The sequence below is a fragment of the Falco biarmicus genome, chromosome 13 (genome assembly GCF_023638135.1).
Source record: "Falco biarmicus isolate bFalBia1 chromosome 13, bFalBia1.pri, whole genome shotgun sequence".
NCBI lineage: Eukaryota > Metazoa > Chordata > Aves > Falconiformes > Falconidae > Falco > Falco biarmicus.
This window is the reverse complement of record NC_079300.1, coordinates 7,764,776-7,792,267: the sequence shown is the minus strand read 5'-3', so window position 1 is coordinate 7,792,267 and position 27,492 is coordinate 7,764,776. Positions and strand designations below refer to the sequence as shown.

Genomic DNA, 27,492 nt, shown 5'->3' with positions numbered 1-27,492 from the left:
TTTTAGTATGCATAATATCCTGTGGCTGAAGAGGGAGCCTCCCATCACAAATCCCTATCTCCACTGTTGACTACCTCTGTCTCCACTGTTAAAAACAATTTTTATTTTACTTATTGTTTCCTAGAATCTCAAACAGCTACTTAACCATGTGAACACATTTCCTCATATACTATGATGTCAGCTGGGAACCTTTCAGACAACATTCCCTTGATCTCCCTGTTTACAAATCTGGCAACTGAAATTCCTCAGGGTTCCATTCAATCTATGAAAAATACAGCACCTTTTTCCTTATATACCATACGACAATGGAAGCCTTGTGATCATGCAAGTTGACCTGTGAAATTCTCAGGTCTGTCCTTCTGCCACAGACAGCTAGAAACTGATCTCTAGTGAAATCCTAGATCTTTCCCATCTTTATCTTCTCAGATATAAATCATACAAGTATGAAAAGTGACACAAGCAGAAAAATAAACCATATATCTCTAGGGTTTTTAATTACCAGACTTCCAGGCTATGAGGCTTTCCATTTAACACCAAAGTATATGGTCAGCAGTGATGAAAAACACTTTGTAAATTAAACTCTGCTAGACAGATAGATTTACTTTAAATACTCAACAGATTCATTGAAAAGGAATGATTTGCAACTGGCAGGTAACTTAACAAACAAGAAAGAATATTACAACACAGCAGGACTTTCTTCATTTATGTTTATAGGAGTGCTTTAGTTCTACAGCAATCTTCACAATGTTCTAGCAAATATCCTAGTAATAATCTGTGTAAAAAAAAACAAAAACAAAACCAAAAAACCAAAGCTTCAGAAATATATAGCTTCTTTATAAAACTTCACTCAAACTCCTACTAATTGACCATTTTGGGGGAAAAAGTTCATGGGAGCACAGAATTTAAGATTAATGAGGATTAACAATGATGCACCATACTAAACAAAAAGCAAATCTAATTACTAACTTCCACTAACACAAAACTAATAACTAACTTCAATTCTACTGTTTGCTTTGTAGGTACTAAGCATTCGCTATATCTCAGATGTTTCTCTCCGTATCCTCCCACTCCCTCTGTCACATTATGTCTCTTGAAAACTGCAAGGCTAAGGATAAAAAGAGGCAATGTGAGAAAACTATATATAAATGTTTAATCGTTACTGATGAATCTGCTGTTCAGCTTTTTGAAACATACTGATGAGAGAATGATGATCATTTTATTCTAACAAATTTTAAGCCAACCAATCATCTGAATTGCTCATTCACCTCTTTTGACAGATAAGTGATGAGTTCTATGTCAGAAGTGAAATCTCTCTCTTAAGCTTCTTCAAATCAACAGGAAGACTGCAAATTCAGCCTTCAGGGGTCTCATATGCATTGCTCTGTTCAGCATTTTCTCTTTAGCTGTTATTATTATTAGTTATACAAGTTTTCTTATCATCAGACCCATCTTTTATCTCTTCCATTAAGGCTGCTACTGAACACTAAAGCACACTATATGCTCTAGCTTATCTATAGTTTCTCATCATTATTTCAAGGCAAAATATATCATAATGCATTATAGAATTATGCAAGGCTTCTTATTATAGACCCTACTTGCTCAATAAACTAAGATTTTTCTACAAATTCCCATGTGGATAACAGTGGTTCATAAGCTTTACATCAAATCAGACACAAGCAGTTGTGTTCACCCAGAGTAAGCTAGACATGGATTGGCTCTTACAAGACTGCTAGTTTGGAATATTTTTTTTTCCAGAAATTTTCCACCACACAGAATTCCTGCCTTCTAAGGGAAATAAAACAGACATGCCACACCTGTCACAGAAGCAGAAAAAGCTACAATTTAGGTGATCCTGTCCTGCAGCCTCCACACAAAGCTTTTTGAGAAACAGACAGTGCAGCCTTTTCTCTTTCTAAAATTAGCATCATTTGCCAGCCCAAACTCATGCTTTCCTTCAGGCACTTCAGCTGTTGAAAATTTGTACAATACTAGCAAGCTTCACACATCCTATCTGGAACGGTTAAGCACTTGTTCCTTCCAGTACGACCTCTTCCTGCTTATATAGTCTGTATCTACTGGTTTTGAGGCAAATCAGTTCATCTTTAAAGTACCTCATTAGCTATGCATGGAGAGCAATACCCCTGTCTAAATACAACAGCTTAAGCCATGAAGCGTGAGGTCTTTCTGCCTTTCTTTTTACTCTATATAAATAAAAATGCTAACACAAATAATAAAACTAATCTACCTTTTGTTATTGCTTGTTGTACTGTATTCCTATTCCACAATAACTTTCCAAAAGCAATAAACAAGCGATACAGCACATATGTGATAGTACAGTGGTTGCCCTTGAAGTTTGCTTTTACTATTATCGCTGTATTTATCGCAGGACTCAGTGACTAACTTAATTTGCCTCTCCCCTTCCAAGATCACTGCTTCAAATCAATTAATTTAAAAAGACATTATAATAAAACATGCCATTTATTCTACATTTTTTTCTGCTGAAAGATAGACTAGCACAAAACAAAAATGAGGACAGAGTTATTGTTTAGACAAACATCTCATCTCCAGCATTATCTGGAAGGTGCTCATTGAAACACCATGCAGCATCTTTGCTGGAAGACTGTATTCTCACTTCCCCCGCACCCATCAGCAGTCAAGCAGTAATCTGTATGACTTTACTAATGACATTATCTTCAAAGAGATTCTCTGACTGCATTCTTTCCTTACATATAGTTCTATTCAAGGTACTTTGTTCTCGTCATGATGACTGTTTTCCTGGTGAAACTTGGAGGAAAAGGTGCCTGAAAGTTCAGTCAACAATATATTGCTTATTCCATAGCATATACAAATTAAGGAAAACAGAAAGACATGTCACTGTTTAGAATTAAAGTATTATTATGCCGGAGGTAGAAAAAAAGACACAAAATAACTTCAATACCACTACTGCTCCCTTAACATCAAAAATCACATTCTTAGTAGTACAAGGCCTAACAAACCATACTGCAGAAAAATCTCCCTAGTGATGGTATCTAGATAGAAGTTTTTTAAAGTGAATATTAAGAATTAGAGCTTAATGCTTTATACTAAGAGTCTTTTTTTTTTTTTTTTTTAAACCAAACCTTCCATCTATCAGATTTTGGAAGCATAATTTTTAGATTGTTCAAAGCCCTTTCTAGAAATCAGCTAAGCAAAACATATTTGCCATCAGATAAACCTATTATGTATATGGTTATAGAAAATGGATTTGGAGTCGTTGAGGAACACTTCATAGCTAGAAGAAAAGATCATTTGAAAAGGATTACCTGTTGCTGGCAGCTGGAGGGGTATACAACTATCTTTTTGGGCAGTGTCCTCAGGTAAGGAAACGAGTTTTTTGGCAAGCACTGCAGAAATTGGTTGTACTAACAGTGTTGTGAGGTTTAGTCGATTTTGTCTGTAGCTTCCATCTTAAAAGACAGAAAGAAAAGAGCAATTTAGTAAATGAAAATTTGTCTTCTGCATAAACCAACCAACCAAACAAAAAAGTAAATATCTACAATACATCTTAGAACAATTGATTTAGACAAGCAGCCATTATTTTTACTTCCCTTACTGAAAAAAACAAAACATTAAAACAACCCTCTTCAAGAACACGTGCCACAAAATCACATGTACATCTTACAGTATTTGGGGAATAGTTCCAAAGGAAAGAAACTGTCAAAGAGTCCAAGCGGATATTAGATTGTATGTGACTTAAACACAACAAAGTAAATTGGTGCGTAGTTAAAGGAATCAATGAAAAATAGAATTACCGATCAGCAATAACTTTCAAATTCAAGTAAGAACTGAACGCACCCTTTCAGGGAAGAGCAGGCATTTAAATTGTCTGAAATCATACATAACTATCTGTCTGCACTGAACGATGCTACTACTGATGAGGCTGTTCATTTTGCTAGGGACGCCAACATGTTTAAATTCTACAGAAGCTGTATTACTTAGCAATAAAACTGTTCAAGGGGCGAGCATCATACAAACAAGATTTCATGAGAACTTTGACCAGAAACACACCACTAAGGATGCATGTTGACGATACACTGGCAATTAGATGTGTTTCCTTGCATATACCAAAAAGCCGGAAAATTTTAATATATCACTTCCTCTTTTAAAGAATACAATTTGATCATTGCATTGACTCAAAGTGGGTTCAAGGCACCTAAGGTGACTGATTTATTTTATATTACAAATATATGTATTTATTTATATAAAAAAATATATTTTTACAAGGTGACTATAATTTGTTCTGTGATGGACAGTTGAAGGCTCGGCTGAAGGAGGTCTGGAATAAGAGTGTACTAAACAGACAGACATGTCTTATTTATCAGAATACTTTACTCACAATTTTAACATCTTAAGAAGTCACAGCACAAACCTCACAGAATCAGCAGATTAATGCATATTTTTAAATCTCTCCTTAACTGAAAACATCCTGAATTTCCATACGCGTGACTGTCCAACATTTACGTGTGGGACGTTTTTTGATGAGATAATGGGATATTTTGGGAGACCAACTAGAAAAAAAAAAAAAAAAAAAAAAAAAAAAAGGCAAACTCTGCACATGGAAATGCTCTAAAGCACTTCAGGACAAAACAGTCAACTTTTTCTCAACTATTTCAGATGGCCTAATAAAGGCATCACCTCTTCCCATGGGAAGCAATAATACTTTTGCAGATGACAAGCCCACCATGGAAAACGAGGAGGAGGTTCATAGCACATGGCAGAAACATCTCCAGAACAACCTGCAAAACTCTAAAAACCTTGCAATATACCTGCCCACACAGCATCTTTTCCAAACTTCCAACTAGAGATTCAGAATACAAGGCCTCTCCGTGAGACCTATATGAAACAAATACCACATTTTCTGCTGACATGGAGTTCTTCACAATCAGAAGGCACCCTTTACATTCTGTGTGACTACAGTTACAAAGGGAAGAAGCTATCAGAAATCAGCTGCACACGTTCTACAAATTGTTTCTTATAAAATTACTATTAGGAGCATCGTTACTGAGCCACAATGTAAAAAAAACCCCACACATCCTCCTTTTTTTTTTTTTTCTTTCGTCTTAATATTTGTGCTCAAAGCTCCTGAGACTTCTCACAGTATGTTCTTAATCATAATAGAAAAATTGACCAAGGCTATAACATTTAATTATGGAAGGGGGAAAAAAAAGAAAAAAAACAAAAAGAAGAGTTGTTCAGCTCTAATACGCAGTGGAACTTTATCAATGTTTCCTTTAAAGAATCAGACAAATTACAGAATCAGACAATTAAAAATTATTAAGTGGAAAGGTGTAACTGGTTCAAACATAGTAATTTAGAAAAAACCTTCTGCCTTATCAAAGTTGGGCGGGGCTGAAAATATCCCTGAAAGCTGTTACTTCAGTAAATTGATGGTAAAATCAGTTTACTCAAGCTTTGAGTGTTTCTGGAATCAAAAAGCATCCTAAAATGTCCATCAGAGATCTGTAACTGAGACATTATTTTCTGTCTATTGTTTGTCAAACTGGATTACAGGAGCAATGAAGCTCAAAATGTTGCAAATGAAAATCATCTCTCCTTTCTCCATTTACCCACAATTTGAGCTTCACACCTGAGTAAACTGTGAAAGATACGCTTCTGAGAACAATCTACAGGAGAAAATCTCCCATGTTTAGAAATGAATAATTTCACAATATAAGATGGAATTTGAAGTATGGAACAACACACCACCACCACCACCCACCACCACTGGAAAAAAAAAAAAAAAATCTAGAAAAGGAGACTCGAGTTATCTGGAAAAAAAAAAAACACAACACTTTCTGATAGGAGGAATTCATAAGGACTTGCCTAGGCAAGTGGTAAAAGCTCTACAACGGAAATATTTTTGAAGAAAAAGTTAAACAAGCATCTGTCAGGAATGTCATAGATATGGTTGATCCCCTCCCTGAGGGAGGGTGCTAGATTAGATGACCTCTTGACATCTTTTCCAGGCCTGATTTCGATATGATTCTCAACTGAACTTCCTAAATTATTTACAAAAAAACCCCAGTATTGGAATCAGTAATAAAAAAATGCTTTAAGAAAAAAATAAAGTGTTTCTTTCCCTCTGCCAACCCTTTATTAGTTGCTATGAGAGTACTTTTTTAGGAGACTGAGGAAAGCCATCTGCATCATGATCAGGATTCAAAAGCAAAAGATTCAAGACCAATCTCCCCAGTAAAACACAGTGCACATTGAAAAATCTGGAGGTTTCCAGGGCTACTGGTTAAAGCACAATTATTCAGTGCTTAAATACTCATGGGCTTGATGCTGTCCAACTGCAAAACAGTGCAGTGCAACTTCACAACGAAACCAAGGTACAGAAAGAACTTTGCGAGATTCTTGCTTGCTCCATCCCTGCTTGGATGCCAAACTCCTTGGAGCCCATAGTGCTTTAAGGATCTGTGAGCACAACAAATGCCTTAAGAATAATTTAAGTTTGACATTTTACTTGTAATGAAATTTAGTTTTATAGCATGGAAATCTTCCAAGAAACAGAATTGCTTCGTCTATGCAAGTCTAACAATCTAACCGTGCCAGACCTAAAACCACTATTAATTTAAGAAAGACTCTAGAGAACATAATGGAACGCAGGAAGAAACAAGTGCTAATTAATTATTAAGTTAATTTTAGGAGCACAAAAAGAGGCAATCTTTAGAAAGCCTCTGCATAGAAAGTGATGACCACATTTCTATTTTTGCAGCGCCTGTGTTTTGTGCTTTCTTTTTCAATGCATGCACAAACCTTGAGCATCAGTTTCCACACTGCTCAGTTGGGGATGCACACTTGTAACCTAGCACTTCATAGCGTTTTATCACTTAACTTACTGGTATTGGCAAGACGTCCTGAGATTTCTGAAAAATTTTTAATGGGATAACTTAAAGTAATACTTGTGTACCATATGCCACTCAATTCTTGATTGAAGTACAATTTTATTGATGTTTCAATGACTTTTGTCAAGGCTGAAAAGTCTGAGGCACATGAAACAGAAGAGAGTCACAATGTCATACATCTCTAGTCAAAATAATATTGCTTTACCAACAGCTTATTCGGTATTGTGCAACAAAGCTTTTATATATTTTTCTTTACAAAGTCTGTGCTATAAGAATCAACTTTCTGTTCATTTTATTTAAATTCCAGATTCAGAGAAAGATTGGACAGAATAATGTGTTTCATTGTTATCTGTTTATTAAAGCCATCCTCTTCCAGGATCTGACAAAACAAAAAGTTAATAGATAAAACTGTCTAAAATATTTACTGATGAAATTCATTAAAATAATTCTTTATATGACCTAAAATACTATTTTAATGATGTCCCCCTCAAAATATGGGAAAAGAGTAGAGTCTGACTGAACAGTGAACCATAATTGTACATACCTAAATCTTTGACTTTCTGCTGCATTAATAATAGAGCAGTATTAGTTTTGAAATATCTGAAGTAAATGGCTCATTAATTTTTCACCTTAAGCCTAATAGAAATTTGACAAACAGTTTTATGCTGAGAACAGACACTCCAAACAGGACTTCACAGCACACAATGAGAATAAATTAGAGCATGAAAAACAAAATGAAGTGCATTTGGTCAAACAAGATGGTTCTGTCATTCAACTGCCTGAAGTGAAGAGTTAGTTCAATGCATTTCTGTGAAAGAGGGATTCTTCCATTTATACATTTCCAGCATATATTCCAAACTCTCTTTTATCAGCACTTGATCTTGTATTAACCATGACAAAACCAAAACGTTTAAACTGACACATCACAGACATTTTATTATTTACGCTTTGAACTTCCATACAACTTGCCCTCCAACTTTGTTGATACACTCAATAGTTGTTAGGCTTCCACTGGTTCTCATGAAGCTAGTCACAATGATTTCTTTATACTTCCCTGCAAAAGCAGTTTATCTATGATTTTCCTGACTTAGATCTAATCACATACCCAGACTGAAAGGGACTGTGCAGTGCCTATTACAGGGAGACTCCGCCAGCTGGTTGGTGGCTTTAGGTACTAAAACCACATCACTACTGTTAATCATAGTAATTCTGCTACACAGCAGCTATTTTGTAACATCTTCAGCTACAGCTGCTCACAATACTATGAGCAGCATTTTTAAGACAGACTGGACTTTTCCTACTCAAAACGCAGCCTTCAATTAAGCCTTCACACTACCAATTAATACTGCTAGACAAGGTTTGCACTGTCACGTTGGTGCATTATACATCAAGACTTTGTTTTTTTTTTGTTGCTGCTGGTTTTGCACATTGCTCTTCCAATGCTTTTCCTAAGACAAATCTTATTGACTTCCTATATAATATTCAATGCCATTATTGGTGTGAGCATAGTCATACCCATATGAAATGGCATGATTTTGTTCAAGCAGATGCTTAGAATACAGATCCTGTCTAACCTCTTTTAAACCTCAGCAATGTCACTGACGTATTTTTTTCCTTCCTAAATTTTCTCTTTGAACATGGGAAGAAAAACAAACTGATCCCAGCTGTTACTTCTTGTTGTAAATGGATACGGTGAGTCCAGAGAACAGGGGATACAGGAGCTGATCCAGAAAATCTGATACTGTTCTCCATCTTATGAACAAGAAATTCTGGGAAAGCCCTGCATCTGCTCAGTGTTTGCACTCTGAAACTTAGATACATGTTTTTCTGCTTACAAAGTCAAATGGGAGCTCTTCTTCCGTCTCACTATAGCAAAGAAAATGGTGCTGATCACCCTCCAAGTGCTTAAAATAGAAGTCAGAAGGAATTTTATTAATGGGAAGAAGACAACCATAGCTTCAGACTTGCAGAGTATCTTAAGAGGTATAAGCTAAAAATATCAGTAAGGGTAAGAAAAATAAAAAAAAAAAACCAGAGAAGTGTTACTCATGAGAAGAGCAGAACCTGGAGCAGATGCCTATGGAATAGAAGTTCTAACGAGTTTCCTGATGTCTTTATTCAGTTCTCTATGAATTATCCACTAGAATTACAGTGTGGAACATACATCAATTTTGAAGTGCTTTGCTTCACTAGACACTGGTAGTAATAGGGAGGAAGAGAAAAACATTCGCTTCTCTTTTGTAAAAAAATGGAACTTTGAAATTCTGCAACTGGGATTTTAACAGCAGCCCTCACTAAGGACTTTAAAAACAGTTTTACAGGCAATGAAGCATGAGACAATGAACTGTTCTGTCAATTACAACAGCATTGTGGCAGCTTGCATTTCAGGATGCATGACTGACAAATGGACAAGGGATGCTTAGAACTACGTACTGATTTGAGATATGGGGGAGAAAGATGGCTGTGCCTATAAGAGGTTTACACAAATTTACAGAAAGTACAGAACTTTAAAGGCTATGAGGATCACCTAGAAGGAAAATCAGTTACTGAGAGTACTCAGAAAGTATTTGAAAAATATTTTCAAATATTTCTTTGCATTGATGATGGATAAAAAGACCTCTTTAAAAACACTTAAAAAAAAAAAAAAATCGACATTCTCATGACACCAAGAGTTATCAAAAAAAGTTTAGAAGAAGAACAAAAATATTAAGCCACCTGTGACAAACTCCCAAGAGTTAAGATCATACATTCATTGATACATACAAGAATACATAACATTACCCAGATGTTATGCTTTACAAAGTATATCCACTGTATTATGTTTACATCATATTTTATCAGCGGAGTGGGTGCAAATCTAGGCATAGACTACCCAAGACTGTTTCTTTACACAGATTTCTGTTGTCCTTAAAAATAAACCTAGAATAACTATAGCTGATATGTTAAGAAAATATACCTCTACAACCCACTACCATTTTTTCCCCTCCCTCTCAAGAAAATGTGCTTAACCAATAGGAAAGAGAAAAAAAATGTCCCTCCCCTGTCCTTTAGTGGAAATCACCCTTGTCTTAATGCCTACTTAATGTACTTTAAACACATTCAGTCTTATTCCTTTTTAATATAAACAGAATAAAAAGCAACACATTCATTTTGTAAAAGCAAAAATGCTTTGACACTCGTGACGCAGAAACATCTCATTAATCCTCCTCTTCCCTTCTAAAAATATTTAATAACATGGCAAGAACAATGAAAAAAAACAAAATAAAAACCCCCAAACCACACCAATTGATGTGGAAGCTTTTCCTTTTTACGCATCCTACAATTGTGTAACCACTAAGCCATAAAAGAAAAGAGCAGAAAATATTACAAATAGCTACAATATATTCTTACATTTAGTAACAATCAAATGTAGCATGGGTGAAAGGACAAGGTAATTCTCAGTTCTTCCTGTGTTAGCAAATGCTGGTCTCACTACTGAACTAAAAGAAACTCTCCACTGACAGACAGCAATTTGGGCCATGTGGCATAGAAACTATGATCCATCCTTTTGACGGTGATGGTAGATATTTAAAAGGATTGACAGAAGTTGTATAGGTTAGAAGACCGAAAATGAATTGCCCTCAATACTTTAAAAATAAGCTCATTTAAAAAAATCCCAATAATCATAACCTTCAGTTTCTGCACAATTTGTTCTTTGCATGCATACTGAATTAAAACCGGTGCCTTCAAAACTTTGCTTTTTAATTTTGGATCCTATCTTAGGTATTATTGATACCAAAACAGCTGCTTAGCATCTTCTACCTTCATTAAATTTAAGAACATAGGTACACCATAAGGGGCTGTGTGTGGAAATAATCAGTGCTAAAAACATTGCAAACACTCAAGAACATAAGCCAGGCAAAAACCTGACCAGAAACTGCTGCAATGATATTAAGAGTTTTAAATTAGATAGTAAGTATCATAAAGCGCTGCAAAACTAAATACTGTAATTGTAACTTAAACTTTAAATCTTTGCACCAAATTAGTGACTCAACCTAACATGATAAAATAATTCTACCACAAATTTATTTTTAACTGATATTCAGTATTTTCCTAAACCACTGAGGTAACAATTAAATGGAATTCAGCAAAACTGCTTGAAGTGATTGCTCTGATGTTCAGAATTACTGCATAATTCAAAATATTAAGTATCAGATATATATTTGGGTTTTGGTTTTTAATCTTTCTCTTAGAGTAAAACTACTTCATGAATCCTATAGCTGCAAGCCTACATTCGAAATAAACCTATCTGTTGCTCCCAGAAAATATATCTCCCAGACTATTAGCTATATGAAGGTTTTGATCTGGAGGGAAGCACGTATGTAGACATGTGTGGATGAGGGAACATAAATCAAATTGATGTACTAAGCTTGACACAGGTGGCTTTTAAAACTGAAATATTATAGAATATGTTGAATTCAAGTGCCAAAGACATTATAGAATTTGTTATCAGTTTCATTGAAAAAAATAAAATACTTTGGTCTGCATCTGAGAGCTATATATCTTGGGACAAGTACAGCCCTAACTCAAGTTTACTGTCTTGACTGTGGCTGTTCTATGAATGAATTTGGCTTGCTCTGTTGAAATGGACACAGAAAACATAATTGGACCCCACATTCTGCTACTGTAAGGTTGGATCATTCCCGTTAATATTTTCTGAAAGGAAGAATTTTGAAAACATTAAAATTATGTAAGAGTAAGGAACTATGTAAGTGCCATGAAACCTATTCCATGCTTTGTATTTTATAATATAGTTAATGGACAATCATTAGTCTTGAACATAAGCACTTTACATTTGCTTCCATGATGTTTTTTACCTCCAAGGTAAGTAAATGTCGTTTCTTTTAAAAAAGAAAGTTACAATACTCAGATTTTATAACTGCCTTTTCCAGTGTGCAGTGCCATATTCCAGTTGGACCTTATGCAGTTTCTGATACTGGTTTCTTTTTCCTGTCTGGTAGCAGCCCTCGGTGAGACAAACAGCAATGACGACAATGCAGCAGCTCTTGTATTCTGAGTGGGCAAGCAGCTTTTCCGTGGTTTATGGCTATTATAGTACTTGGCTGGTTAGTCTCCCTCCCATGCTTTTTGAAAAAGATGCAAGGATGAGAATAGGGAATAACTGGAATCGGTCAGTTTATGTTTGCCCTGCAGAACCAAACATTTCTTTCTCTCCTGGCAAAAGGATCCATGTAGCCACCAAGCATGGGTATCCAGCTCAACAGTGGGAGAATTAAGTTACCCTAGCAGATAAGGCCCAACACACCACCTGTACGAATTGTTGCCCGTTAACCACTTCAGGAAATAATCAACTTCTGGCACATTCAAAAGTTAATGGGTTGGTCTTATAGCTTGTTCCCTCATGAAATAAACCTAAGTTTTGTACACCAGTGATGGCCACTATAGAAGAAACAAACAACAAACATGACAATAAGACAGTGAAACATACTTCCTTCCCTTCAGTGCTGATGAAGACTAGAAATAGCAAAATAACTGTCTTGCTTTAGGTGAAATATGTTTGCAGCAGCCAGAATATACATCAGGTTACATATGCCATCACTGTTCTTGTTACAAACAAGCATGGAGTCCTGTTTACTCACAATAATAAGATTTATTGTTATTAAAAATAATAAAAGGCCTTAAAACACTCTACAAGGAATGGAATGGAAATAGAAAATCTCTAAGAAAACATTGAATGTGACAGGTTTAGGATACCAATTATTTTGTTTATAGCATGTAGTGAATACCGCTATGACTCAGAAACACGTGCTGTCTGTATATATTTGGTGGGCAACACAAAATAAAATTGCATATGTTTTGTGGTACACTATGCTTTTCTTACAATTATATCTCTCTCTGATTTATTCTTCCATATTTGTTTGAAAAAAGTTACATTTTGGCTTCAGTTTGATTACATATGGGGTCATCCAATGGTTTCAAGTCTCTCCCATGTCCCACAGCTTGTTACTTACTCCTGTCCTCACACTGCAGTGCCATTAATTGTGCCAGCACGATTGTTTCAGTGGCCATACTATGAACCAGATAAGCAAACTTTCTTGAAGTTCTTTAGAACTAAGATCAGTTCAACAACCCATATCACAGCAATGCTCTTAACAGATAAACCAGCAGAGCAGGAGGTAAGCTGGGACAAGGAGGTAGATGTCATGGCAGGAATTCCTCCAATGCTCCCAAAGCCTTGTATTATCAAACCATAATTACAGAGGATACTCTTGTCCTCTAATACACAAAGTGACTATTCCTTGGCACAGAATGACACTTAAATAAGCACACAAATTAAAAAGCTACTTACAGTTGTTTGTTTGTTTAAAAAAAAAAAACAAACAACAAAACAGAAAAAAAACCCTTCAAAATTTCCATTTCCTCTAAGGTTCTTATTTTTCACAAAAACGGCTTACATATTGATTTGTAAGGGAGCATAACCTCACCTTAAATTTTAAAAATCAGAAACTGATAATACAATCCTTATATAGGAAAAAACCTCAACCAGTTCCTTCTGTGTTTGGATATGGTTTATAAAATAATTATATGATAAATCTATCATAATAATGAAATAGTTGAGTAATAACCGATCAAAAATAAGGTATTAATGAAAGGTCAGATCCTAATGGACGGATGCCTCCATACACACAACTATGTAATCAGAATGAAAAGCAACAAGAATCCCCTTGTCAGCACAAGGACTATTTTAAATACTGAATTACAGCACATATATTGAATCAGCATTCTCTAGACGTTTTTGGTTCATTCCTGCAAAGGTTATAGCAAACCAGCAGTACATCTTCACTGTCTGCCCATATGTCAAAAATGCTGGTTTACACATGCTCTGTTGACATAGACCTCAGCAATGATTACTGTTCAGTTTGGGCTCTAGAGCATTTCCAACCACATGCCAAAACCTCTCTGGGCAACCTCTTTCAGTGCTTGACCACCCTCACCATTAGAATACCTTTCTTTATGCTTAAGCCAAATTTGTATTTCACCTGTGTGTAAAGTCGGGTGAATGGTCGGTTTAAGTTATAAATATGACCTGTTTGTTTAATAAAGTGAGCATGGCATGTAGCCATATTGGTGTGATTGTCGTGATTTGGCCGACTCTCCACGGGGGACCCTCTTCACTGATACAGCCCAGGCTGCTGTTGGTCACCTGTGCTGCCAGGCCACATTGCTGGCTCGTCCTCACACTGTCTACTAGGACCCACAGGTCATTTTCTGTCAAGGTGTGCTCCAGCCAGACATCCTACACTGGTGTGTAGGTTTATGTCTCCCCTGTGCAAGACACTGCCTTTCCCTTTCTTGAACTTAATGAGATTTCTGGCAGCCCATTCGTCCAGGTTATTGAGGTCCCTCTGAACGGCAGCACAGCGATCTGGTGTGCTGAGCTGCATGCAGAACAGCAGTCCTGAAGCCTCAAATGATTGTGTTGCCTCTTCTGAATTTCAGATAAAACAAGCAAGTAGTGTTTTGAAATGTTTGCTAATCAGTGACGGCAGACCCTAACTCCATCCACAGCAAATGGAATAGGTAGATATAGGGATACATTGATAATGGCATACTCTGGACTATTAAACCTTAAACTATCAGGGACGCAGCTGTCTGAAACAAGTGTCTTCCCAAAATAATGCAAAGTGTTGCAGTCAGAAGCACTTACTTTATCCATCTAAAGCAGCAATACAATTTCTAACTCGTAACTTAGACCTCACACATAAGAATGGATGGATTTACAAAAAACTCTTCTGTATCTAAACTCACAACATTTTGGGAATTAGAGAGAACCAGGGAGTCAGATACAAACTGGTTTGTTGGCTTTTTTCCTTACAAAAGAATTAATTGGTGAATACTGGTGCCCAGCTAAGTCTCCTGTAACACTGTAATAAGCATCCCTGACATGCTATAACATTGTTGAAACTTTTTTTAGGCATTACAGGTTAATTTAAGAAAACAGTTTAAAAACAAGAAAGCCTCTAAAAATTCTGTCTAAAAATGATATAAAATGCATACATCTCCTCTGTAAGGAAGTTGCAGTGTTGATTTGACTAGTATGATCTTAACGCCAAAAAATTTTCTAACAAGATAAATCTACTAATAATCAACGTCTACTAATTCAAAATATATTAATACCATTTAACTTTGTTTTAGTGGAGCATGCCATTGGAAATTCAGTGGTCCTTGTTTTCAAGTTAAATTCTGACAATATGTATCAAAGGCATACAAGCAGTTAAAAATAAATCTCTGGTTGCGTCTTGTTCTAAAGGGCCTGCACCCATTTCAAAAGAAGTATGCTTCAATACAGAGAAGAAAAATCAGTGTTTTTAAAAAGCCAGATTTCAATGAAAGTGTTCCAAGTTCTGAGTTCATTTTTAATTTATTAATCCTTCACCTACAAAATCAGATATAATAGATACATTTAGTCAGGTACCAGTAATAATTTAATTACAATTATGGAAGAAAAAAAAATATCCTGGCAAGTCAAGCTCAAAGTTTCATTTTCTAGAATGAAGATATAGGAGAACCGGCTAAATGCTAGAGCTCAGAGTTGCCATCAGTGGCGCGGAGCCTGGCTGGAGGCCTGTAGCTAGTGGTGTTCCTCAGGGGTTGGTGCTGGGTCCAGTCCTGTTCAAGTTACCCACCAATGACCTGGGCGTGGGGACAGCGTACCCTCAGCAAGTTAGCTGTTGATACAAAAGCGGCAGGAGCAGCTGATACACCAGAAGGCTGTACGGCCATTCAGTGAGGCCTGGACAAGCTGAAGAATTGGACGGAAGGGAACCTAATGAGGTTCAGTAAAGGCGAGTGTACGGTCCTGCACCCAGGGAGGTACCGGCCCATGCACCAGCAGAGGCTGGGGCTGACCTGCTGGAAGGCAGCTCTGTGGAGAAGAACCTGGGAGTGCTGCTGGGCAGCAAGTTGCCATGGCCAACAGTGAGCCCGGGTGGCCAAAAAGGCCAATGGGATCCTGGGGGGCACTAGGAGAAGCATGGCCAGCAGGTCAGGGGAGGTGATCCTCCCCCTCTGCTGCCCTGATGAGGCCACATCTGGAGCGTTGTGTTCAAGAGAGACAGGGAACTACTGGGGAGGGTCCAGCATAGGGCTATGAAGATGATGAGGGGACTGAAGGATCTCCTTATGAGGAAGGGCTGAGAGAGCTGGGGCTGTTTAGCCTGGAGAAGATTGAGAGGGGATCTTAGCAATGTCTACAAATACCTTAAGGGTGAGTGTCAAGAGGATGGGGCCAGGCTCTTTTCAGTGGTGCCCAGTGACAGGACAAGGGGCAACAGGCACAAATTGAAACACAAGAAGTTCCATCTGAATATGAGGAAAAACTTCTTTACCTTGAGAGTGACTGAGCACTGGAGCAGGCTGCCCAGAGAGGCTGTGCAGTCTCCTCTGGAGACATTCAAAACTTGCCTAGACATGACTCTTTGCAACCTGCTCCAGATTAATCTGCTTTAGCAGGGGTCCAGACTAGATGATCTCCAGAGGTCCCTTCTAATCCTGACCATTCTGTGATTTTGTGTTCTGAAGATCCTTAATTAGTCCTGTTTATAGTACAGAGTGGAGAATCATAGAATCATTTAGGTTGGAAAAGACCTTTAAGATCATCAAATCCAACCATTAACCCAGGACTGATGTAACTGTAGAAAAGGAGCTATGCTCTGAAAATCCTAAAATTCTGAATCTATGGAACACCTTGTAACATGTAATGGTTCATTTTTGGAATTGCAGAGCACAGACAAATAAACTATAATCTATTTGCAGTGCTCCTCAGAGATATAAACACTGGTATTTAATTTACTTAATAACTTGCCTATGTATTTGCAATGTTTTATTACGTTCATGCTGACTACTGCAAAGGCTGCATTCAGCTTTAGTAGGCAATTACAAACACCCTTGAGAAAGGGATTTTATATTGCACACAAGAGCACATCATATCTAAGTATTCATTCACACACGGAGCCCTTGGCCCTAAAGGATTTCTGAACCACTTCTATTAAGAAGCTTTGCATCCTCACTAAGGTAACATATACAATTGAGCTTGTGTTACCTGAGATGACCATACAAAATAAGTAACTGCTGAAATACCGGGTTTAAGGAGCTAGTTAATGTTTAGGCTAATCCCCCTGAAATTCAAGGACAATTTGAGATAGGAAGATCAGACAAAATAGAAAATTGGGTGATACTTAAAAAAATACTTTTGTTAAGAAGGTCAGAGTAGCAGTATCACTTCAGAAGATTATATTTAAGGCCATGTTTTAAATTGTAAATCAGTGATAAACATAAATTCCTATACATATATTTAAAAACATGCTGCTTAGGATTTTTTTAAAAAGTAAATACTTAAAAAGAACAGTTCCATAAACATAATGAACATGTAATGTTTGCAATAGCCAAATATAGTTACTAAATTCTGCAGAAAATAAGAATATTACATTTTGAATTATTACTTAAAACTAATTTAAATGAAAGTGTTCCTTTCAATCATCCAGTGTTTTGAAGTTTATTTCCAATGCCGGAGACAATTTGATGTTTGGCTTCTCTGAATTACAGTAACTCCTTATTACTTCATGAAATGTATTTCCTAGTCAATTCAATGAGGCCTTCACAGATATCAAACAATGTGTACCCATATCTCCCATACCATGCTACTGCCAGATAACAGTTTGTATTTCCACAGCTGTAAATTACTGCATTGCATCTTCCACTACTTTCTTGCTGGGTTTTTTTTGTTGTTTGGTTTTGTTTGGTTTTTTTCTAATTATTTGGTTTGTTGTTTTTTTTTTTTAGCTAGTTTACATTCACATATAAACTAATATATTCACTGACTGTAACCTGTTAGTGGAGTTTTGTGATCTCAAGTTTTTAAAAAGAGAATGATCCGAAAAAAGACTAACCACTGTAATAAAACAAAATAAAAAAAACCTCAAAAGACAAAAAGAAAATATAGCACTAGAACAATGAAAAATGAAAGTGAAAAACAACAGAAACTTTACAGAACAAAACATTGAAAAATAGGTATCTGTCTCATTATCTAATAAAAGTCACAGATTATAATCTTCTAATAGCCATTCAGACCTCCATGAGAATTAACTTGATAATGCATATGCAACTATCATTACATATTCTTACCTGCTCCACAGGTAAGTTTTAGTTGGCAAAATTAGTTGGCAATAGTTTTTAAACATTAAAATCAGTGATCTTCAAAATCTATTTCTAAAATATCTTTATAGCATTATATATATAATTTATATATATAAAAATATTTTCAATTCTCTATTGGATATTTCAAAATGAGTTTTTTTACCTGCTTTGATGCAAAATGAAGCTACTAAATTCGGGAACCCAAAAGTTATCAGTCTCAGTAGCTTTGACTTTTAAAGGCATCAGGGTAATTGTGTAATCCTAAAGTGACTTTTAGTGGCCCGTTTTCCCCTTAGAATCTCAATGTGTAAGTATACTATCCCTTTATTTCTCCCTTCTAAGTGACTAGTATGACATACCATAGTAGTCATATAGTGGACCAGGCACATCAATGTCTCTGCCCCCCAAAGCTGATACTGATTACCAAATACTGAAATATTTAAGTAAGCAGATACATTTGTTCAACTGATTAAACATAATGACACCCCCACCCCCAGCCCCCCAGTATCTTTAGTTCAAAGGATTTAAAAACTCTTTTTAATTTAGCCTTTATTGTGTTCTAAAGATGTCTGCCTACACACGTGGTATTTTGTTTAAACACTACCTTTCAGAAGCAAAATACAAGCAAAGAAGTTCCGTACATTTTTCCCATTATGTCAGGCAGGCTTAAAACATTGTTTATAGTTAACACATACATGCTATCCTTATTCATTTTCAGTCCCTTCTTGTGTCAAAAAAAATATAAAGGCAAGACTGTACAGCTCCCTCAGAGAACACACTCTTCCTAGCTCATTTCTTACTGCAAGATGAGAACATGAGCAAGACTGAACTGCTCATGTTCCTTTCTATAGTGTTAAATGTGGAGAGCTTGCTTGGGTCACAGGTAAATCAGGAAACCCCTGCCCCCCCCCCCCCCCCTTTTTACAGGAAAGAACATAGAAGAATCCCAAAAGAGCAGTGGAGGAGAAGAAATCAATACATGTCTAGCTTAATTTTGACTGTTACCCTGAAGCTTAATGAATTTTAAATGATACCTAGAAGCATATAGAATATACAGACTGACAGAAATACCTATGCAAATCCTACTCTGCCTAACAGCTGAACCTGAACTAAACCACTGAAAACAAGGCAACTCTCCTCCGTCATTTGTTATAGAAAGGGTAGTACTGCAAGACAATATAATAATACACTACGGAAGATGCTCCAGATTCACCACTACTTTCATGAAAGCGCTAGCAAAGAGCTCGCAGCAAATAAATTGTTTTCAAAAGCTGAAACTGCAATGGACCAGACTGTCCACTTCTTTAAAAACATGGAGGTCCATGGAAGAAACATTAATCAAACTATCTACAACAACTGTACCAGGAAGAGGAGCTGTTTATGCTACAGATCAGTATCAAGAACAACATTCCTCATTTCATTTTTTTCATCAATGTTACAGATATTTGCAATGGTGGCATCTTGAAAACTTCATAAATGTGGCAGTTCTTATAAAATTTTTCATGATTTACTGTTAAAATTTATTCTCCTGTGATAACTCTAAGGACTACTCCTGTTTCTGAAGATGGGACCTCAAGGTTTCAAAGAATCACAGCATCCGCATCTATCAAGACAACTCTTGAAACGTCTTAAGTTAGATATACAGAAACACCCATGAAACCTACAAGTTCCTGGGACTCAGAACTTGTGTGTGTGTCTGGATCTTACAGTAAAACCACCTCATACAGGTTTCTGGTTCAGTAACTAAGATGGAATGATGGCACAGCTATCTAAGTAGACTAAATTATGGCCTACAAATACATGCACACGCATGTGTGCGCACCCCCCCCAAACCCCCACCCTGTCACATGAAATAGACAAGCCTCCAGCTACCATTGACAGTGACTGGTCCAGAACTAGAAGCAAAATAGTCATGTTTCTGGACAGCATAGTCTGGACAAATAAATGTTATCTATAAGTAGAGTTAACAAGTTCTGATGTGCTGTTGTACTAACACCAGCCTTACCCAGGATTTTTTTCAATGGCAAAAGACAGTGTTACTCTCCTACGCCACTCAATCATTATTGTAAGGTTCATTCAGCACTTACTTCAAAACATGCTTGATAATCTTACCCTTAGTGTTGCCTTTATTCTGATTCTATTACTGTTCTGTTGCAATTCAGTTCCAAGGATTTTTTGCCTGAAGTTACACAAAGTTGCACAAAGCTGGTAAGCTATCACCACAACTTTACAATAGATAACAGATGCTCTTGACTCCATCATATTGCTAGCACAAACAAATATACAGAAATATGGTTCACTGAATGAAACAAAGAAATAGAAATAAAAAGAACACATGGACTATTATAACAATATGGGTTAAAGCAGTTACTTTCATAAAAAGAATGTGTCACAAGTAATCATCACTTCCATGTTATTCCCTTTCCTTCTAAGTAATGGCAAAAATAAATAGATGCCACATTTGTAAATTCCACTGGCACCGTTCCATCAAAGTAATACATGATGTATTATGTGATTGCCTCTACAATACGTAACATCATTCATTATTGTCACAGGTACTGTATTTCATGCAACTTTGCAAACCAGTATTTGCAGCTTTACAATAAACTATTTCCTGCCAATAGTGTTGTAAGAAAGTTGCAATTTGTCCTCAAGTATCTGTTTTCAGCTCAGAAAATATATTTATAGCCACTCAAAGATAAATTATTATTTTCCCATGCACTCGCTGCAGACATTTAATTCTCAAACATGATATTCTGTATGAAAATACTCAAGTTGGTGAGACAGAACTGACTGAACATTTTAGTTATCCATCACTGTTCGCTATAAGGCCAACATTTAAGTATTCCTTAACAAGATTTCAGGTTATCAATTCATCATTTCATTTTACTGCCTGTAGTTCAACTGCAGTAAACAAATCTAGTATTAAAGTAATAACAGATCAGAGGGGAAAGCTACTGCTTTAGTCTGTAGATAGAACTGATCTTTTTGATTGAGTTTGTACTTCATGTGTGGCTTTTGCACAAACATCAACACAATAATTACATGGGAAAGATACTAAATGCTGTGAAACAGGCAAAAAAATAATCTACTACATGAAAAAGAAGAAACTATTACTTTTGCTACAACTATTTTTATTAAAATGAAACTTTACTCAGTTTTGTTTTAATTTGGTTAAGCAATTCTAAGCCCTGTTAACCTCTAAAAATAAATTCAAAATGTAGCTCAGGACTAAGCACTGAGAAGGCGTTTGAAAGATGTTCCATTAGCTTCTTGACAGTCACAGTCCTCTCAGTCGTCACTGCTGAGTACATAGTCTCAAAGCTAGCTGCTGAGAAGACACTAAATACATTGTAATTAAGCAGATGTATATATAAAATCCTGTGCTTTTTGTTTGATAGGAAACACAAAAATGAAGGAACCAAGTCCTTGTAAAAAATCTGGCCCCTTACTTGATTCAGTTCTCACAAAAACCCAGTCCTGCTTCTGAGAGGCAGTTGAAAAAGTGGCATTAACTCTTGAGAAGTGTTAAAGAGCTAAGAGGAAACACAGAAAAAGGAATCCCGAAACGATCAATTACCCAAATTATTTAATAAATTAAAATGAATTTGCTACAGGCTATTATTTATCTTCCTTGCCGAATTCTCTTGCACATATAATTAGATAGTACAGGACCTGTACTGATGAAATTTCAAGTATCTATAAACCTATATAACTTAACCACAAAATTAAATTTTGAGTTAGGTATACAAACAAGTTCGAATAATAATTTTCCCATCCGAGCTTATTGAGCAGAATAAGATATTGCCTGAGATTAATGGAGCTAATTATACCTCCTTTAAAATCAGTTCAGTAATTTTCTGTCTCCTACTGTAAGTAAATACTTCAAATTTTGTTTGTTAACCTCTAGCTTAAGTTCCCAAGAATAAAAACCTCAGAAACAAATCTATTTAAAATCTAATGAAAAATGGTTTATTTTTCTACCACTGGTTGGAATTGTGCTCGTTAGTATTTGCTCCCTATATTATGGCTACTAAATTTTAAAATGAACCTATTTTCTTCTGTTCCTGGAAATCTTTAGTCAATAAACTACAAGCCTCCGCAAACAACCACAAATATAAACTTAATTATTGCTGTGGATTTTTTTCTGTCCTTCACCACACTTGAAGCCCTTCATATTGATGTACTTTTTGAACTCGGCATGTAACTGTATTTTTCAAGCTGTAATTAATAAAGCATTTTCTTAAGAATATATAAGTCATGCCCAGGATTAATATTATAAAATCATTCCATGTAGATCAAAAGCTTCTTAAAATCATCATTGCATTGTTTCTCACAGATTTTGGAAAAGGTGGTTTTTTAGAGGAGTATTGGTCACATTCAATGTGCGTGGAATTTGCATTAGATACCTCGGTATCCAAAAGTCTGTGGTTTTTTTGAAGTACTTCCAAAGGGACTTCATCAGGCCAAAGGAGGAAATGAAACTGTCTGTTACACTCTCTTACTCAACTCTACACTCAGGGCAGCTCCCGAAAGACATGACTGATGTGAAAGAGATCCTGCACAGCAAGGGCAAAGTCTACCCTGAAGCCTCCTTAATCCATTTTTTAACCATAAACACACTCAGATACACATATGGTACCTTTTGCACAAGCTGCCGCAAGACTGTATTTTCCCTACAAGACAAACTAATTTCATTATGGTCAGATAACTTGACACTTTCAAAAAAGGCCAACTACCTGAATTAGAGCTGGAAGCCTAGATATGGAAATTTCCTCAGATAGAAAATTACACAGTCCACTGAATTATCAAAAGACTGAAATAAATCAGACTAATTTCTGAAATTGTGAGTGCGTCTTCAGAGCAACTTTAAAAAATATATACCCCTCATTAGCTTTAGTGTTGTTGCATGAAGTTCTACACCAAGTGTACTTTCAACTGTGGTGCTTCCTATCTATATATAATTTAAAAAGAACAGTGAAAGCTGCATCAGAGGTTTGCTCCATGTCAGCAGATGCAGCTTTTCTATATGGAACACACCTGCAATTAATAACCTAAAGGTATTTGTTCAAAATGCAAAATACCAGAACTCCTCATTAGAGGTGCTGCAGAAGAACTAATGATAATCAAGACCTAATGCATTTCCAACATATACATTAAAATTAATTATGAGCTTGATGGCACAATTCTTCGGCTTGAATTATGTACAAAGTCAGTCTTGCAATTAGAATTGGATTGTTCTGCCCCAAAATTTCATAGAATTTTTTCTGATAAACAGTGTACATTTGTCTTGAAACAGCAAGCGGAAATTAAACAACAACTACATTATGGATTAGTTATTGTGACATTAGCCTTCTTCAAACCACTCCAGCAATTTTTAAAAAATTCCAATTCTTCTAAAAATTAAAGATAATACACAATATTGCATTGTGTTAAAGACTTAAGTCACACCCTGGCTTTGCAAAAAGTGAAGGTATTTCATCTGGCGCAAGTACTTGTCATTAAACAAGTCATGAGAAGTTTCTTGTCAAACCATAGGTTTTATAGAATGACTCTGAGTACCTCAACTTAATAATTACTCATAACTCGGTATACAAATCATAAGTTTAGTCAAATTCTACAGCAATATGATTACAATAAAATTTCTGACAGCTACCAACAATGACCTCTACGTGCTAAGAGTAAAGCTATGCCAACTTGTATTGAAATACCATTCATTTCCTTGACCTACCCCATAGTTATTATGGTGACGTATAGAAAATAAAGTGATAAAAGAAAAAAAAACACCACTGTAACTGCAAACTTTTCAATTTTCCTCAAAATATGCACAAGATTGAATTCAGTAAAGACACTTTGTAAATCCCCAACTCAACAAAAAGCAATATATATATCTGTTTACTGCTCTGCTCAGGTTCATTACCTGTAATTGTATTAAAAATTGTATGAAATGTGCAGGATTCAGACTAAAATCCAGAAAAACTTTTAATCTGGTCAAACAACGAAATATTTTCCTATTTGGAATGGATTTAGCTGTTGTGAAATTAATGGTAGCCCTCAGTGAATGCTTTCATGCAAAATCAGACTTTAACCTCCAATTTTTTTCAGATCTTATGACAAAGAGGTATAATATTTATATCATTGTTCAATACTTACAATTGTTATTTATATACTATCATTATATCAATAACTTTGAGATCTTCAAAGCAATACATAACAAAATGTTAACCAATTGTATTAAAAAATCCTCTACATTTAAGTGTTTACACACAGTAAGATATTTTGCACCATGAGGGTTCTGAAAAGCATTTGCAATTTTGAATAGACATCTCCAGAACAAGACAGGAATTCTGGTACTCCTCAATTCAACACCTCTAGCTTGCAAAGTGAAACAGCACATTCTAACTTCTAAAGTAACCAAACCAACAAAAGGCACACAGTTAATTCAATGCTCATTGAACTCCACAATATGCATTACACTATAGACCAAGTGTAATCAAAAGCGAATAGAAAGGCTGGTGTCAATATAATTTAAAATGCAGGGGAAATCATATTGGTCAAGGATTACTTCTCTGGAAAGTACCCAGGAGGAGATTTACACTCACTAGATAAAAACTATCTCTTCATTAATGGTTAAATATATGCATATTAACATCAAATCTTAATCTCAAATCACAGTGCGGGCATTTGTAGCACCTGAAAAACCAGGAAGTCCATGGTGGGGGAAGTGAGTTCTTACATATATTACAGCAACCTTAACCTTTTTTTTTTTTGAAAAAAAATGGGAGGGGAAAAAAAAAAAGGCAAAAAAACCCCCACAACACCAAAAAAACCAACCCAGAAATCCAACCTTTCAAAGTAAATTACTTATCTCCAGAATGATCCATAACAAGGCCAGGACAATATATTTAATCAGAATGACTATTTGAAGTAAATAGTACTTTAATGAGAATGTCAAGAAGGTATCTATGGATCAATGTCATAGGAAGGCAAAGCTGGAACTTGGCAGTTAACCCAATTCGCATGTGCTCCACTCCTGCTATAGCTATATTACAAAGTGGAAAGAGAAACCCACATGACTTCTGGCAACGTTCTCATCAGTAATATTCAAGCAACTAGGGAGCGCAGACTTAACAGAACTCTGCATTTAGAATCTAATACTAAGGATTAGTATGCAGCTCACCTATATTCATCTGTAAAATAAGTTCTGGAAGGTGTTCGTAACTATATTTAGGACACTCAGATACATAGATTGGGTATGCCAGGCAAGCTGTCACATTTAGTGAATAAGGATTAGAAATTCACTGTGGGAAGAGGGAGTTCTGTATTCCTTGCATCTGTAGGTAGAACCTATATTAACATAAATGGGTTGTCACATTCTACATTCATATGAATGAATTCTTAAGTAAAATCCAGAGTTGAGTCAAGCTTAGTTATATGACAGACTGGCTAATAGCAAACATACTGACAATGAAGACTTTTCTACATTTTTATGCCTTTTCCAGTTCAAAGTCTAATCTAAAAGATCTCTTAAAACCAATTTATTCAAGTAAAGACGGTGGAAATTGTCAAAGCTTTTACAATAGTAAACATCTGTAGGAATGGAATTTAAGGTTTCAGAAGTGGTGCAGGTTTTTGATTCATTTGACTTCAAAGACAAATCACCCAGACCTACCTTTAACTGTGTAATAAGTCATCTTCCTCACTGCAATGTTTTCAATTCAGAAGGAATTTTTCTTTAAACAAATAAATGAAAACCAGATATCACTTGTATTACGTCACCTCCCTGTCATATCTAAGGTTTATTACACATCACTTAACAAATGCTTGCCTAAGTTACCTCACAGTAAGATTTCTCTCCCTGGTCCTCCCTTTCACAGCAGGAGCCTGTCAAGCCCTTACAGTATCAACCCAAAGTCTCTCAATAATCCATAGTTCCTTGCTTACTTCAGGACAACTGAATGGCACATAAATTTAAATGGCAGCTATTACTGAGCATCTGACCCCAAACATAAACATTCTGTTAAGTACTAAGGTAGTTTATATTTTTTTTCCCCAGGTAATACACTGTAAAATGTTGTGTTACAAGAGCTACATAATCTGAATGTATGTTCATAGTCACAGGATCAGAATATTTACTAGTACAAACTAACAAATTTTTAACGCAGTCAATTTATACCTGCTTATGACTGACTGAACAAATACTCACATTAACATTCTCAGGTCAAGATTCTGAAGATGTAACTGGACATGTAGTGTTTAGCCTGAAATATTTTCAGGAATGCTTGTTTTAAAAAGAATTTTAATGATCAATGAAATATGGACTAAAAAAATAAATCTCTGAACATTATGATGAATAATTAATTGTATTTCAAAACCTTGAGCAAATAACTATATGTGGCACTCAGTGTGTAGGTAAATACTCCAAAGTTGACCTTCAGACATGAACTTCACTGTACTTTCAAAATAATGAACGCCAGAGAACTATAATACAATGCTAAGTACTTCTGGTACTTCCAAAGCCCACCTTCTTCTCAGACTGTTTGTAAATGGCAGGTTAACTGAGTAACACTGGATTTGTTAATAATTCTGCAATACTGCGCATAGTGGTGTATTGGTATTATCTACACTAAATATGAGTGGTTTTCAAGCAATCAAGTGCTAATCTGCAACACTAAAATGTTGTCTCCTACATTATTTGCACTCATTATTAAGATGAATTACAGTATATTTCCTCTGTTCTTTCTGGGTTTTTTCAATGTAATGTTACTGAAACATAAAGGATTTGGATAAAATAGACTTTAGTTATATACCTCATTTAATGTTCAATGGTTCTCAAAGATCTTCATGGGACAATGTATTCTATTGTTCAAACACTCAAGAAACTGAAACATCCATTATGCACTTTCTCATTACTTAATGCACTTAATTATTAATAAATAGAAATACCAAATACTGTTGATATTGAAACCATTATGTTCGCCTAAGAGAAATGAAAAATGTTTCTCAGATACCAAAAACATTACATACTAATGTCGTCACTGCCCCTTTTGTGGTCAAAGCTTTTTCATAAATGGGAGGGGATACTTAATGAATAGCTTGCAGATAATAAACAGTTGCAGTCACTAAACAGGAACATGGCAAGGTCATGTATCCTAAGATGACCCACCAATGTTAATCTCTACAGCTGTTTGAATCCCTTCCTGAAGGGATTCTGTTTATCTTGCACCAGCACAGCACCATTATCAGCTATAACATAACCCTAACTTGGCAACTTTACTCCTTGTTACATCTACCTCAAAAGGCAAAGAGGATTCCCTTTGCTCCATTTTTTAGTTTATCATTTCAGAATAAAAATAAACAACTTGCCAAAACCCAACTGACAGATATTTTCTGCATTTAATAAAGAAAT

At 35.8% G+C, this 27,492-nt stretch overlaps 1 protein-coding gene across 8 annotated transcripts in view; it reads right to left on the bottom strand.

Moving 5' to 3' along the window:
* Nucleotides 1-27,492, bottom strand: part of NAALADL2 (N-acetylated alpha-linked acidic dipeptidase like 2) — a 507,046-nt gene that overhangs the window by 136,846 nt on the left and 342,708 nt on the right. For all 8 annotated transcript variants that reach the window (XM_056358613.1, XM_056358610.1, XM_056358614.1 and 5 more), the window contains one exon: nt 3,303-3,446. In XM_056358613.1, coding sequence (XP_056214588.1) covers nt 3,303-3,446 — 144 coding nt within the window. The remainder of the gene's footprint in view (nt 1-3,302; nt 3,447-27,492) is intronic.